This window comes from Glycine max, chromosome 3 (genome assembly GCF_000004515.6).
Source record: "Glycine max cultivar Williams 82 chromosome 3, Glycine_max_v4.0, whole genome shotgun sequence".
Lineage (NCBI taxonomy): Eukaryota > Viridiplantae > Streptophyta > Magnoliopsida > Fabales > Fabaceae > Glycine > Glycine max.
In genome coordinates this window covers 1356962-1373277 of record NC_016090.4, presented here as the reverse complement: position 1 = coordinate 1373277, position 16316 = coordinate 1356962, and the positions used below count along the sequence as shown (strand labels likewise).

General features: G+C 30.2%; 2 protein-coding genes and 1 long non-coding RNA gene across 7 annotated transcripts in view; all 3 read right to left on the bottom strand.

Annotated features, from left to right (window-relative positions):
- The window catches only part of LOC100799177 (tRNA-specific adenosine deaminase TAD1), an 11210-nt gene extending 5368 nt beyond the window's left edge, over positions 1-5842 (bottom strand). The window contains exons 1-6 of one of the 4 annotated variants that reach the window (XM_026127715.2): positions 5566-5842; positions 5105-5293; positions 4847-4959; positions 3944-4125; positions 3749-3829; positions 3397-3457 (exon numbers count right to left, since the gene is read on the bottom strand). In XM_026127715.2, the coding sequence (XP_025983500.1) occupies positions 3397-3457; positions 3749-3829; positions 3944-4125; positions 4847-4959; positions 5105-5293; positions 5566-5676 (737 nt within the window). In that variant the 5' untranslated portion in view covers positions 5677-5842. Of the gene's footprint in view, positions 1-2982; positions 3006-3360; positions 3458-3748; positions 3830-3943; positions 4126-4846; positions 4968-5104; positions 5356-5565 lie in introns of those variants that run through there. The other 3 variants (XM_014773428.3, XM_014773427.3, XM_006576287.4) reach the window with 3 other exon arrangements.
- On the bottom strand, positions 974-2953 carry LOC121174538 (uncharacterized). The gene is made up of 3 exons (XR_005890677.1): positions 2922-2953; positions 2750-2847; positions 974-1271 (listed from the first exon to the last, which is right to left on the bottom strand). It is a non-coding gene; the product is annotated as an uncharacterized lncRNA (long non-coding RNA).
- Positions 5843-10320: 4478 nt separating the features above from the next.
- Positions 10321-14243, bottom strand: LOC100785956 (rop guanine nucleotide exchange factor 3). 2 transcript variants are annotated; one of them, XM_006576286.4, is made up of 8 exons: positions 13953-14243; positions 13111-13480; positions 12331-12447; positions 12102-12256; positions 11925-11999; positions 11534-11830; positions 10783-11127; positions 10321-10620 (listed from the first exon to the last, which is right to left on the bottom strand). In XM_006576286.4, exons 2-8 carry the CDS (start codon positions 13442-13444, stop codon positions 10498-10500), a joined length of 1446 nt encoding a protein of 481 aa, XP_006576349.1. In that variant the 5' UTR covers positions 13445-13480; positions 13953-14243; the 3' UTR covers positions 10321-10497. The 2 variants fall into 2 exon arrangements, with proteins under 2 accessions (XP_006576349.1, XP_003521141.1); XM_003521093.5 differs by lacking the exon at positions 13953-14243 and adding an exon at positions 13576-13925.
- Positions 14244-16316: the final 2073 nt, after the last annotated feature.

Below are 16316 nucleotides of genomic sequence, written 5' to 3'. Positions count from 1 at the left end.
AATGAGACTCTGAAATTGGTTGATGCATCCCAAATTGTCTCAATACTCTGTCCAGTTGGTGCCACTCAATAACTTGAAAACAAATTAGTGGCACCACCGCGTACCACGCGACACTTCCAAGTACACAAATGGGAGGCAACAATGATATAACGGTTGTTGTGTAAGGCTCCCACACAAACTGCATATAACAACATAATTGTCAACATTTTAGTAAAATAACACATATCATTCTTTATTTTACAAATAAAATACCATGTTCTTACCTCATGACGTTTCATAATATCCAACTTGCGACGAAAAACTCTCACATCATCATTGCCGATATGTTGGTTTCCACGTCGCAGCCACCTACAAAGATTAAAATTTAATATACCCTAAAACCATTTATTCTATTGAAATGAAAGACGCTTTTAAAAATGACTAACATGTGCCTCAGTGGTTTATTTTCTACTTGGGAAGGAGTTCTCTTTGGAGCCAAGGTTGGACATCGTTCCCATGCTCACATTTGTAGTAAGATGCACATATCTCCGATTGATTAAGTTTTATAATCGGTGGCACTGCACATCTCCTCTGTATAGAAAATCAAGTACGACAGCTCCTCATGCATATGTGCCACAGTATTCAAAGTCACGTAAAAATTGAAGGTACCTTAGCGAAACTTTGTTACTGTTTTTGTCAACGAACAAGACACCTCCAATGAATCTCAGTATCCATGCACGGGCAAACCTTCGTACTTGTTCGTCGTCGTCGTTATTTATTTGTGCAAAATGGTGAGTCAGTCAACTTAATTTAACCACACTACCTTTAATTTCACCTTCTTGTGGTTTGAATCTCAATAATTCCTCACATAAATCAGCCCAATCAAGATTTGTTGGACCGATTAATGGTAAACTATCTACAGATATACCTAACAATACAGAGACGTCTTGGAGAGTAATAGTACACTCTCCGCATCTCATGTGAAACGTATGTGTTTCCGGCCTCCATCTTTTTTATCAGAGCACTAATTAATGAGGCATTTATTTTTAAGTATCACATCTTCATAATCCAGTAAAGACCAGATTGTCGAAGAAAAGGAAAAATTTGCTCTGGAATTTCTTCTTCCCCTTGATACGTGGGGACAGCTCGTCTGATATATAATTTCAGATTTTCTTTCCCATTCCAAATATGTTCTGAAACATGCTTAGGTTGCATCCATAATACATCACCATCAATGGGATCAGACTTAATTTTAATATGTGATGGACATGACGATGAAGATACCATTACTACTGCAAAATAAAATATAATACAATAAATTTACAAATCAATTTATATATTATTTGTAGATAATATAAATTAAACTACGCACATTTATAAAAACGTTATTAAATATATATTATACAAATTTAAATAAATAACAAAATATTATTATTTCATAACAAAATATATTATACAAATAATAAAATTTAAATATATTCTACAAATAATTTTAAATACATGCACACACAAATTTAAATAATTAACATAATATATTCTTCAATTAACAAATAAATAATTCAATAAAATATGGACTAACAAATAAATTAAAATACAAACAAATATTGAAATGCCAAAAAATATTTAAACAATATATATACAAAAATAATAATAATGTACAATGCATCATATATTTAATAACGTAAATTTCCTAAAACAAAGAATATTAATCTACAAACAAAAAATAAAACCTATCATGTACTAACGTAAACTACCATATCATATATATATATATATATATATATATATATATATATATATATATATATATATATATATATATATATATATATATTCAAACTAAAAATAACTAAATCAAATAATATAACTAATCAACTCATTTATTTAAAACTCAAAATTATTTAGCCTAATATTATTACAAAACCTAAAAATTATTTAGCCTAATATTAACAAAGCTCAAAATTTACGTGTCTAAATTTTAGGTATATATACCTAAAGCTAATATTAACTTGTGTCTAATATTACAAAAACTAATATTAAGTGTGCCTAATTAAAGCTAATATGTCTAACTAAAATATCATACATGTATAACACATATAATATCTCATAATATATATTTATATTTAATAACGTAAATTCCGTAAAACAAAAAATATTAACCTACAAACTAATAATAAAACCTACCATATACTAACGTAAACTACCCTATTATATATATATATATATATATATATATATATATATATATATATATATATATATTAAAAAAATTCAAACTAAAAATAATTAAATCAAATAATATAACTTATCAACTCATTTATTTAAAACTCAAAATTGTTTAGCTTAATATTATTACAAAAGCTCAAAATTATTTAGCCTAATATTACAAAAGCTCAAAATTTACGTGCCTAAATTTTAGATATATATACCGAAAACTAATATTAACTTGTGTCTAATATTACAAAAACTAATATTATGTGCCTAACTAAAGCTAATATGTCTAACTAAAATATCATACATATACAACACATATAATATCTCAGAATATATACAATAATCAAATAATATTTTCATACTAACTAACCAAATAATATTTTCATGCTAATTAACCTAACCTTCAAATACCTATTAATACATAAAAATTAACAATAGAATACATATTAAAACTAACTAACCTAATCTTGAAATACCTATTAATACTAACTAACTTAATCTTTTTATAATATTAAGAACATAATACATAAATATTATTTAATTAAAAAATACTTACCAGTAATTACGGAGGAGAAGGAGTACACGAAAAATTGAAGAAGAAAGCAAAGGATAGCACTGGAGGAGGAGAAGCTCAGCAATTTCGGGGAGGAGCAGCTGTAAGTTTGAAATGTAAGTTCAAGTTATTATGAAGATTTTTTTTATAGGAAAAAATGCCCAACATTCAACACCTAACGTTCGAAAAGCAACGTTTAAAAACACTGCAGCAGCATGCAAGCCCTAGCCTGAAACCTACCCCCTGCACCCCTGCAACACTGAACTCATGCACCCCTGCAGTTGGGCACAACCTGTCTCGCCAATGGGACAGGCGAGACCTGCTCACGGGGTGCCAAGTCAGCATGGTTCTCGCCAGCAGCAATGGCGGTTCCTACGTGGACGCGTCTCGCCCATAACAATGGCGGCATCCTTCCACCTGGACTGCATCTCGCCCGTAACAATGGCGGCACCCAGCCATGTCAGCAGCTTTCTCGCCACTGCTGATGGCGGTACAAGCTTCTCGCCAGTTCTTCTGGCGACATCCATGGAGGAACAGACCCCCTTGTAAAAAGTTTAAAAACAGACCCTCTTTTGTAATTAGTTTTTAAAAGTAACCCTCAACAGTAAATTTGCCTCCAACGAGCTATCTTGTCAGAGCAACTAACTGACAGGGTTGTATCACCACGACTGGGCTTCCTCTGGACCATCCCCTTTTGTTTTAATCCATTACCTGGAATTAATGGCAAAAGTATTTCTCCTCAGACCAAAATAAACAACAGCCAATCTTTCAATGGTAAATATCCATCAAATATATAAATAAATAAATACTATACATCAAATTTGATAAGAATTGCAGTCAAAGTACAATCATTGAATTATAGAAGGAAATAATTCACCCAATCTTAGTTTTTTGAATGTTTTCTTAATCACATCTGTTAAAGGTTCCTCTAGACCTTAGCCATTTTATAATTTATACTATATAAAATGTTGTAAAACTTAACCATGGAATTGAATAGCTTACCCAAAGGTGAAGTTGAATCACTTTCTCCTAAAACCGCAGTTTCCAAAGGAGAGACTTGCCAGCTCAGTGAAGCATCTCCACCTACAAAATGGAACGCAAAAGGCAGTTACCTTTGAACCTAACCCACATGCAGTGACAACTAAATGAAAATCTTTGATGACTAAAGAGAGTAAATGGGAGAAAGAAATAAATTACACGGTAACTGGGATATGTACATATGTAATTTCCAATCTTTTTTCAAGCTATATTTCCCTTTATTAAGACACCCTGGATCCAACTCAAATGGCGAGTTGCCATCATCAAGTTTGAACCGTTTCCCTCCATTGCTAGGTGCATGCTTACTACCGGTAAGATGTTGAATCTGTGTATAGAAGAACCTGGTGTGAATAGAAACAAATGAAACAACATCTCCTCACATATCAAGATATTATATTAAGGACAAAACTTATATATAGTTCGATGGGAGCTATTTGTACTATTCTCCAATCAGAATTAGAGTTTCACCTCATTAATCTACATAATTCTTTAATGCAAACATATATTACACATATTAACGATGTAAACTCCAATTGGAGAATAATACAAAAAGGAATTGTATATAAGTTTTATCCTTACATGAATTCATCACAAAGAGTGATCATACTCTACATTACAATTTTACAAAAGTTTAAGTAAAACACATGTAATAACATATAGGCTTAAATGTGTTTTTGGTCCATGCAAGTTTCTACTTTTTTCATTTATAGTCTCCATAAGTTCGCACTCATAAAGATCAAAATTGGAAAAATGCAAACTTTGATGGGCTAAAAATGAGCAAAATATCTTATAGGAATCAAAATTGAAAATGCACAAATTTACAAGGACTAAAATTAAAAAAATGAACTTACAAGAACCAAAAGTGAAAAAATGGACCAAAAACATATTTAAGCCTAGCATATATCAATGAACATGAACATGAAACAATGACAAATATACACTATCAACATTCAAAATTGGCACATCTTATGGATATAAACTATTGTATAATCATGATACAAAATGTAAAAAGCTCATTAAAAAAGATTAAACATGGCAATTTCAAAAAGATAGGAATGAAACCTTATCAAGGCTCTTCGAGCAATGACTTCAGCATGGGAATCATGAACAACATCACCACAAGTTCGCAAGAGAGAACGTCCAAGGCACTTTGTCCCCGTTCCCATTGCAACCACCTTCAAATCTTAATGGAAAAATAAATAAATGAATGAATAAGTGAATTCATTAATCTGAAGATTTTTTTGAGAAAAATAAGAAGAAAAAAGGTGAAATTTCGTTAATGGGTAATTGTTGTTGTGATCGAAAGAGGAAGAAGAGAACCATTGGAAGGAGAAGAGAGAAGGAAAGAGGCCAAAACAGTGACTTCACGGCCTTGAGGTTTGCCCTTTTTGGGAAGAGAAGTGTAGAAAGAAAGAACCTTTTCGGATACCCTTTTGCCCCAATTACTTTCCTCAGAAGATGAAACTGAAGACGCCATGAACATGGTTGAGGTTCAGCAACCCTGTGACCCTGAACTGTGTGTAGTGAGTAGTGACTAGTTCAGAGAAGAAAACCCCAAGCCCCCAACACTTTAGTTTAGACCTTTTTTTATTAATAAAATAAAATAAAATATAAAATAATAAAAAAATTGAAATATATTATTATTTTGAGTTTAGTTTTAAAATTGAAATAATACAAATTACTTCTAATGACAAATTTATTCTTAAAGTTTGTAACTTAATTTTTCTTTCTACCCACATGAGATTTCACTTTAAATTTGAACTCAAACAGTTCAGACTCACATTATTATGGAAACTGGTTCTGCAGAAGCTGTCATATTGATCTCCAAAGCTGGGTTCAAGGATCATGCATATGCATCTATTGTTCTGGATATTACAAGGCTTTGGCTTCATTTAGACATATTCTACGAGGCCAGAATACTGTTGCCAAGGATGCGTTGCGGCGTGTGCAGCAAGTGCTAGTCTTGGAGGATCCTCCTCATTACATTGCTGCTGATGTAGATGCCACTTTGCCTCTGTTTTAGTTTTCGTTTCTTGTTCTTTTTCTGTTTGTTTTCCAGGAAAGAAAAAATATATAAAATATTGATACAGTTTTTGGAAAAACTTTAATGCAATCTTAAAAAATGTAAAAACAAAGAATCAATCATTTTCACCACATTATAAGTCTTTATGAATAAAATCCATCTTTCTCTAATTACTTTTCACCAAACTATTTTTATGTTCACGAATCTTCATTGGGTTTTAGTTGTATCATTTTTTTTGTGTGTGTAATTAGATTCAACTTTAAAAAGTTTTATTATTAATACAAAGGTTAAAAAAAAGTTGTATTTTTTAAAAGAAGGTAAGACATTAAATTGGATTGAGACTGGATACTGTGATGCAAACTTTGGGCTTCTACTCAATGAACCCAACTTGAAATTAGAAGTCTTGTCATTTTCACTACATGTCTTCCTTAAATTTTTAAGTATATTTGACTTAAAACTTCGAAATATTTTAATTTAAAATCAAACTATTATTGACTTTCATTAAATTGCCCAATACAATTAGTTTTTTTATCTCATCATAAATTAATGAAGGCAATATAGTCAAAATCTTCCAAATCTTTTGTTTCTTCAGCAGTAACAAGATAGCCACATTTTTTCTTCAAACCCAACAATAAATTCCACTTCTCCCTCTCTGTGCTAGGTGCATAAGTAGCCCAATTCGGTGACTACTAGTGGGATAAACAACTAAAAATTTCTTAATTTTTATTGATTCAGAGTTTAATTTTTATTCTTAATTTAAATATTCTACATTATTTTAGAAGGAATTTAAATATTTTACTTAAATAAAGGATGTTATATAAACTTAAACTTTCATGTCGGATAAAAAAATATAAACTTTTATGTAGTAAAAAATTATTAAATAATCACTTAATTAAAGTTGGAGGTGTCAAGGAAAAATCAGGATAATTTTTTTAATATTTCATGGAAAACTAAAAACGTTAATCAATATGAAAAAAAAAACGATAAAGTGACAATCAATACGAAATGGAGGGAATATAAAGTAAGTTACCATAAAAACTAACCTACAAACCAAAAATTGTTTCAAAATGTGTAAAAAAATCCATTTTTTTGCTGAATTTAAAAAAATAGTTTTATAAAAAAATCCATAAACTTATTTATAGTTTTAATATACAATTCAAAATAATTTATTATTTTTTTATTTATCTAAATATCCATAAATATGTCTGAATATTCATAAAATCTATAGATACTGCTTAACAAATACTCCCTATGTTCCAAAATAATTTCTAAGTTATTTTTACACAGATAAAAATAATAATAAATAAATGAAAGAGAATAATAATTTTGTTATCATTAATTCATTTATAAATTTTATTATCCACCATTAATATTATAAGAGTTATAAGTGAAAAAAATAATAAATATTATATTAAAAAATTAAAATGATAATTATTTTAGAAATAATTTTTTTATTACATCATAATTATAATGAGATGGAAAGATTGCTGCTTATATGCATATATGGAGGAATTTAATCTAACAAGTTGGTAATGGAAGGTTACTAGTATCTATATTTTACTACCTCATTGTCATCATAGTTATATAATACTACTGTTTTTTTTTTCTTTTCTAGAAAAAAACATTTAAATTCGTGTGCTATGTCATTTTCAAAAAAGAAAACAATTTCATGTGTGTTAATTACATCATTTCTAATAATTCGAGTCAATTTTTCACGTTACATAGCAATTTTCTTATAAATGTAGCAATTTTTAAAACCCTAATTCATGTTTAAATTGGAATACTGATAAACACATGATGAAGTACATTTATTGCTTTAATTACTAATATAATTATTCAATTAATCACTTGGTTAGATTTTAGAACAAATGGAGTATTATCTTTTAAGTTATTTTCCTTTTGCTTAGATTTGAAAGCACTTTACAACGTACAAAATCTTCCTCAGTTACATAACAATTTATTGACACTTTTAAATTATTTTGAATGGTTTATAAAAAGTTAGTAAAAAGAAAGAAAAATTCTTACAAGTAAATTGTTTGGTCAGGTCAACCATAAAACACTCACACCTTTCCGGCTAAGGATTAAGGATTGTGGATCATTTGACTTGGTAAGCTTGCCATAAAGCACTCACACCTTTCAGACTCAATGCTTTGAGGGATGGATTTTTCAGCTTGGTTGTGAGGCCAAGAAGGCCAACAATAAAGCCCTTATGCCTTTAGGCTCAAGGCTTGAGGGGTTGTAAACCATTTGACCAAGTAAGTTCATAATAAATTACACATGTTTTTTAGGCTTAACACTTGAAAGATGTGCATCATTCAACTTATTGTGGATTGTTTGACCAAGTAGACTAACAATAAAACACACATGTTGTTAAGACTCATCATTGTTTGGAGGGTTATGAACCATTCGACTAGGTAGAGTCACTTATCATAGCGCCCATAGATCAATTGATTATGGTCTAACCAAGCAAGTGTCAATGCTTGAGGAGTTATGAATTATTTGATTTAAGGCAAGTAGACATATTTTCTTTGGGACCAATTACATTCAATAAAATAGATGTGGCACCATTAATTATATGCTAAGTTACACATAAGAGAAATCACCATTGTTTCTTGAACTCTGAACTAGCTTCGGGACTTCGTGTGATCGTTGAGCATGAACATTAGTCATAGATAAATAATATAATGAGGCATAAGTATTAAACTAATCAATAATATAATTAGGCCTAAGTACTATATTAATAAATTTTTATTGTATGATATTTTAAACTCTCTTTCGTGCATTTGTAGTTTATTCCCAATCTCTCTTTTGAGTAACAATCCTTGTCACATTAAAAGATATATTCATTTTTTAAAGGTAAAAAGATATATTCATAGCACGAATGTAATGTAACATTTTTATATTCAAAGTTTAGTTACTCATATATGTATTAATTCTTTTTTACATGCAACTATGCAAGTTTAGATTAACTTGAAGACATAATCTCACCAATAAAAAAACTTGAAGACATAATTACTTTTTTTATTTTATAAGAAAATGTATTTTTTTAAAAATTTCTATTAATAGAAAGTTTCCACATAAACTCTTGAAAAATCAAATCTAGTATTACTATAAAAAAATCTAGTTTCCATTAAAAAAAATCTAGTATACCGCACAAAAAAGCAAGCCAATAGGCTTTTGTATAAACAAACCAACAAATCTCAATGCAAATAATAGATAGATAGTTAATTCCGTTAAACATGGTAATTAAAGTTCAATTCATAATTTTGTATATAAAAAAGATTCTATTAAGTGAAGTAAAAAAATTTCCATAACTATTCAGAAAAAAAAAAACTTTTTCCATAACTTTTATACCTCGTGGGAGATTAATTATCTAATTCGACCGATAACACTCTCAATAAAAAGCCAAAAAGATACAAGGTCAAGACAAATTAGCTAAAGTATTATTTCTTGACCATGATAAACTATCACGAAAAAATGGATTAAAATTTACAATTTTCTAGTATAAGGAGTAAAACTTAAAAAGGAGATAATTAATTACAAGGGCAAAAAAAAAAAAAAAACTCTTATAGAGTTTTCGGACATTGATCATGATATGGTGAAATAATGCCACATTGTTGTCGAGTATGATGATAAGGTATAAACAACAAAGTTAACAAGCGACAAATCATTTATGCTGCTTGGTATCAGAAACATAAAAAAATAGCAATTGTAATTTTATTATTATTATTTTTATTTTGACACCAGATACCAATAACTTGTCTTATGATTTCTGTCTTTAACTATCATTTTCCTCCAGTCAAGGTTTTTGCTTTTATTTTCTTTGCCATCCAAAGCGAATATCATGCAACACACTCGTAACAACGTTGAGGTGATATATATTATTAGGCCATGTTCTAATGTTCTAGTAATTGTAAGTTAACTTTCATTGTCTTGGTTTAACTAGCTTATAATTTGTAAGGGCAATCAACAATGAGGTTTGCGTATTTTAACTATTTTTAGTCCAAAGCAAGGTTTTAAATTATGGTCGCACTTTCGCCTAATCCTTGATATTATTAAAAAAAAATTGAGGATAAATGTGATTGATGGCATGATGCAGTCGCAGACACTTCAGAAACTTTGATGTTGCAGCTGTAATTGTGGTTGGGAACTGATTTCCAAAACCTTGGTTCAAAGTTAACATTGCCACTGTCATTTAGGGTGCTTTACTGTGTCGTTTTTTAGGCTTTGGATGAATTAATCATAGAACGTAGAACTATTTGGTCTGATTTTTTTTTCTTCTTGTCCCTTTGAGGTTCAATTTTTTTTTTTTTATGGATGGAAATGATATTTGTGAAGTGTGAACCTTCAAAACGTGTTGTGTTAGTTGTCAAGCTTATAGCACAATGGTCAATGAAAGATGTACACTTATTTAATACTATTGTGTATAACATCAATTCCTCCCACTTCTGATAGAGAATCAGCAAGATTCAAAATCAGGCAATTACACTGATATGAACTCTTAGTTTTTCAGTTTTTCTGAATATAAGATTATATATATTATGCTTATCCAACTACTTGTCATACAGATGCAAGTGAACGGCTTTCAATACAAAGTACAAACATATCTATCAACTTCTCCTACAGCTACAGCTTAAAAAAATGCTGAATGGAAGAGCACCAGTGTTAATGTACAACCCAGTTGTGATTTCTATACATTTTGGTTCCTCATTGATTTATCTGCATGAAGAACATCTTCAATCCAAGCTACAATGTTGAATGCTAAGCCTTCTAATACTCTTGAGTAGCTTTCTAATATCGCTTTTCCTACATCCTGCAGAATATAATATTCATTTTTAGTTCATCATGAGTTCACAATCTAGATATTTGCTAGTTTCTACAGTAGATATCCATATCATGGTGTCCTAAAATGTGGTTCATTTGTAAGTTATTTTTCAACTTGCTATGAAATCGTAACCGGCTAGGTTAAACTTACCCGATTGTATTGAATCTTGCATGTGTCCAATGATGTTTGTGAAAGTTCAGGATATCTTTGCTTCAAGCAAAACAACAAAGTCTCAGCTCTCTCAGCTAAGATGTAGTTTTTGTCACTTCGGTCTGTGTCCACCATGAGATCCTTAACTTTGTTCCATGATGTTTTTGAATGGCTCAGACAAGCTTTTCGCCTCCAAGTGAACATCGAAGACTCAACCTTATCTGCCAGCTCAAGTGCTTCGTGTTCAGAACTTATTTTGAGACAATCAAGAAGGTGATCTGGTGAGAACTTGTCTGTAGAATACATATAGCGGTAAATTGTGTCCCCAAGACTTGTTCTTCCACTCTAAAGTTAAAAAAAAGAGAAAAATAAGTCAGATAAAATTTTAGAAAACATGAAAACATACTACTCAATGTGTTCTATGCAACCAAATTGTTTGTAGTGATGAGTGATGACCACTCTTGGTTTTACTTTCATGTAAAACACTTAGAGCATGTTTGGTTTGCAGTTGCAAAATTACGTTCGAGGCAAAAGTAATTCCTTTTGTGATTAATTTCAAGGAAATAAGCATAAGACTAATAGAGGATTTCATTGAATTTACATTTTCTAGCATCATATATGATTCAATGAAATTATATCATCCTTTTCTGTACAAGACTCAGCTACAACTACCTTGCCCTATGGCAACTTAGTGGAATCCTGAATCACATATCAAAACAGTCTTTAATAACAATTGGATATAAGGACTAACCTTGGGAAGATTAGACATATATGTTTCTGGGATATCCATCTCTGCAAGAACACTGCTATTTATTGCCATTGCTGCTTTATGAATTTGATTAGCACAGTCTCTTTTCTCATTCAAGTGCTTCCTTGACTTATCAGAGAGGCCTCCAGGGTGAACACAAGGAACTGGCAGCCACCACTTTTCATCTTTCCTCTGAACAATCCTTCGAAATGAGCCTCCACGTGACCGAGTTGAATTCCCCGATATGCTCCCTTGCTCCGCGTACCAAAATTCAGTATCCTTGAAACTATCCAATATTTCCTGTAAAATAAAAACAAAAAAATTGTTAAGGCACAAAATCCTTGGAAGAAAACAGAGTTGTCACAAACAAGAAGCATTTTGAAGTTTGTCATACTATGAGCATTGTGTCAAGCTTCTGCAAAGCTGGGAGGTTGATGTAAACATCTGATCTTGGTCTGCTTGACATCATCTAATAGACACCATCAGATAACATATTAATTAGGCATATTATGAGATGCACAACAATCTTCATTATCCTTATAATTAATTAAAGGGTTTAGAAATAGTTCACCTCCACAATTGTGCCATCTTCTAAATATTGTGCAGTTGGGGCAAATTCTACTATGTAATCACACACAGATAGAAGACAATTCATTTCTCTTTTCCACATAGCCTTCTTCTCAGGCTTGAGAGGCTCCAACTTTAAATTTTGTCCAAAAGCAGTTGCTGCAAATTCCCTATTCAAATAAGTTAAACCATAGCCATATCTTATGCTATTGCTACTATTAAAAAAAAATTACCATAGAGATTGGTAATTGAATTTGATACTGTAACTGCAGTGCAGACACCTTTCCCACCACCAGACATGTCTTCCCCCAGTAGAAGCTTTGCAAATCTTTCCCTCATCATATCAAGCTCTATAAATACCCCACAAAATTGATTTAATTTCTATATAATTGCACTTTTTCGCATAGGAAAAAAGTTTAAATATGTTTAAGGTCTCTCATAAATGTCTGAATTTTATTCTGGATCCATAAGGGGGTGTTTGGTTTGACTTTTTTCTATTTTTATTTTCATTTGAAATAGAAAATGGTGATGAAAATGCGTTTGGTTGGATTTTTGAAAACATTTTCAGTGAAAATATTTTCTCAAACGAACCAACAACTGAAAATAATAAAATCTCATTTTCAGTGTTTTCAGTTGAAACTAAGAACCTTATTTTGGTAAAATGAAAACAGACAAAGAATGTAATTTTAAGCAAATCTAAAAATATATTTCCTTTTGAAAACGCATTTTCAATGTTTTTATTTCTTGAAAGCAGAATACAAGAAGTCAAATCAAACATGTTTTTAAAATTCTATAATCTTTTGAAAATGAAAACAATTTTCAAAAAATAAAAATACAAATCAAATACACCGTAACAAATTATCTAGCAACACACCCTAATAAATTATCTGCTGATAGAGACTCAAAATAAAAGTTTTAGTGTCTCAAGAACTCAAAACAACATAAACATTCATCAGTGACTTTAAACATATTTAGGCCTAGGAAAAATTCACTAGCTGTGAGTGCAAACCAACCTGTCTCTAAGAGGTCAAGGTCATCAGATTTCTCATCCAGTGAGTTTCTGTGCTGCTTCATTCCTAATCTTGAAAGAGAAGCTTGGCTAGCTCCATGTTTCATTGTTGTCCATAGAGAAGGTGAAGGTTGATCACTTGCAAAGCTATTGTCATCAATGGGCTCAGAGAAGTTAGAGACCTCCGAATTAGACCGGCAATACGCGAAAGATTCGCCACTTAATAAAGGGGAGTATCCAACGGTTTCGGTGATTGAATGATCATTTTGATCCACAGAAGAAGGTGAAGGTTGGTACCCCACATCAGAGTTGTCATCAAAGTTGGATGAACTGTCCATCTAAACTCAACAACCTATGGTAAATTTCCCCAACACCTGCACATATGATCATGGAAATAAAGTCACAAAAATTGGGTTTGTGGACTCTATTAGTACTTAATATAGTTATTACACTAGTACTCCATAATCACCTGTGAATATAGTCACATACTATGATAATCAAACTAGGATCCACTACTCAGCTTAAAATGAACAGTTACTTTATTGAAATTGAAAAAAAAAAAAGAAAGAAAAAAGGAAAACAAAAGAGACAGATCCAAAGAAAAAGGCTGAAAACTTGGATGTTCTTGTCCTCCCTTAACAAAAAAAGCAAAAGCTTCCAAAGAATGTTGTTGCTATTGAGACCACGAAATAATTCACTGAAAAGGGTTGCTAACAAAGCATTCTTTTAACCTTTGGGTGAAAAAAAAACTGAAGTTTTCAAACTCCAAAGGCAAACGGTTATGAAAAAAGAAATAAAAATAAATGAAAAAGCGCGCAACGGTCCCAACATTCTTTTCTATGTTACCTTTTTAATGGCTTTGGTTTGAATTTGAATAGTGGCTAGCTAAAATAAACATCATTTGAAACAGTTCCCTCCTTAGTGTTTGTGTCTTTATCTACTCCCTTGAAGACTATTTTTCATGCCAAAAAAAGAGAGAGAAGAAAGCTTTCTTTAGAGAGTGAAAACTCAGTTGCAGAAATGGCTAAAATCTTGTGTTGGAGAAGAATATAACAATACGTGCAAGGTTGTCATAAATGGAAAAGGAGTTAGAGATTGAACTCTTGGATTAATGGAGTGGTTGTGTGGTACTATCTCTATACATGATTGTAACTACAAAACTGACATACTTAAATGAAAAAAAAAAAAAAAAAAAAACTTACTTAGCTTTGTTTATCAAGGCTGAAAATTTTGATTTTAATAGAATTAATTTTGGAAAATAGATTATGAAGTAATAAGATTTATGTTTAAATATTTTATTGAAAAATTAAGTTATGAGTAAATTTTAAATCAAACATATGAAAATTTATAAAAATCAAATTTAAACTTAAAATTAATTCTTTAAGGTGATACATACATTCGCTTATAGAACAGAAAGGAAGTGGGAAAAAAAAAATGAAAACAAAGAGCTGTCATGCAACCCACGTAGGGAAACATATTTCCAACGCAATTTTCCTGTCTTCCAACCACATTAATTTTTTTTAGGATGGTCAACATCTATTATTAATAAAGTAATACTTGCACGTAACTTATGAGAAAGAGAGCACTATACATAGCAATGGAATAATGCCAGAAATGCCAAAAAGAAAAAGAAAATGATACTACAATAAACAGTATGGTTAAGAATCATAGCTGGCTATCTTTACAAAACTAGTTGGCAATGACCATTGACCAATACTTTTTTTTTTTCCTTTGGCCTCTTAACGTGATTTTTTTTTAATAAACAGCAAGTCTTTAATAATTTTAATTGTTTTTCTCTCTTGAATACTGTCATCTTTTAAGTTATATTGTTTTTGCTTAAATTCAAAAGTACTCTATACGATGTACAAATTAAATATTCCTAATTAGTTACAGAGAAATTAATTTTATACTTCAATTTTTTTTAATGGTTTAATATTTGAGGTCTACGTACCTTAACAGTTTATCAAAAGTCTATAAAAATAAAAATTTTACTAGTATATATCGTTATTATTTACTCTTATAAATTATAATATGGTTCTCCTATTTTTAATAATAAAAAAATAAAGAATAAATATCTATTTTATTTTTGTTACATGCAGACACCTTTTATATATATATATATATATATATATATATATATATATATATATATATATATATATATACACACACTTTTGTCCCAACATATTTGATACCAAAATATTCTTTGTCACATAATAAGTGTCTGTAAAAGAAAATAAGTTATAAATAAGTATTATTTTAATTTTTCAATGTAATATTAATTATTTTTTTCTCTAATACTCTTAATAAGTATCATGTTAATTTTTCATTATATATGTTTATCTATAGAAATGGAACTTGCGCACACTAGTCAACCAATCAAACAAGATTTCTTTGATTTTAGTTTTTAATATAATATTAATAATATTTTTTTGAATAATTACTAATTTGTTATTGATTTATTAATTCTTTTGTCTGTGTAAAAAAAAAATAGAACGACACTTATCATAGAAAAAGAGAGTACATGCTAGCAAATCCTTTGGTACAATGACACCATATTAATAATTAATAATTGAAAGATTAATGTATTTTGTTTTTAAGTTTTCAAAGGTTTAAGGGTGGAGATTGAGAGAAGGAAGGAAAGTCGTGTTTTTCTTATACAGAATGTAGATACATGCCATGTAGCTTGAAACTATTATAACTAATCAGACAATGCATGTAATGTTGTTGATAAAAAAAATAATAATAAATGTGTGGCCGGTGCATGTTGTATATTTTTTTTCTTGAAAAAGGAATTCTAACTAATCATACGTTCTAAAATTAATAAAATAAAAGCTAATTTAAATTGAAAAAATTAGATGGATATTTAGTTATTAGATAGGCCAACCATAAAGTGTTCAAACTTTTCAAACCCAGTATTCGACTTGACCATGGACTATTTGGTCAGATAAGTCCACCATAAAAAGGCTCATGCTTGCAGGCTTAACGCTTAACAAATAGTGAATTGTGTAACCAAGTAAAAGTAAGTTGATCATAAAGCCCCCACAACTTTTGAGTTCAACACTTAAGGGGTTGTTGACTGTATGATAAGGTAAGTCAACCATAAAATTTCCATGCCTTTTAGGCTTAGAACTTAAGGAGTTGTGGACTATTCCACCTGATAAAACCACCATCAAACACTCATGTCATGCCTTTCAAGATCAACACTTA

Excerpts from the sequence above, each read along its gene's own strand:
- LOC100785956 (XM_006576286.4), bottom strand. The coding sequence starts at position 13,444 with ATGGACAGTTCATCCAACTTTGATGACAACTCTGATGTGGGGTACCAA. Across the intron at positions 11,831-11,924 it reads AGCTTGACACAATGCTCATA|GAAATATTGGATAGTTTCAA; the intron begins GTATGACAAACT and ends TTTATTTTACAG. Across the intron at positions 11,128-11,533 it reads ATATGTCTAATCTTCCCAAG|AGTGGAAGAACAAGTCTTGG; the intron begins GTTAGTCCTTAT and ends TTTTAACTTTAG.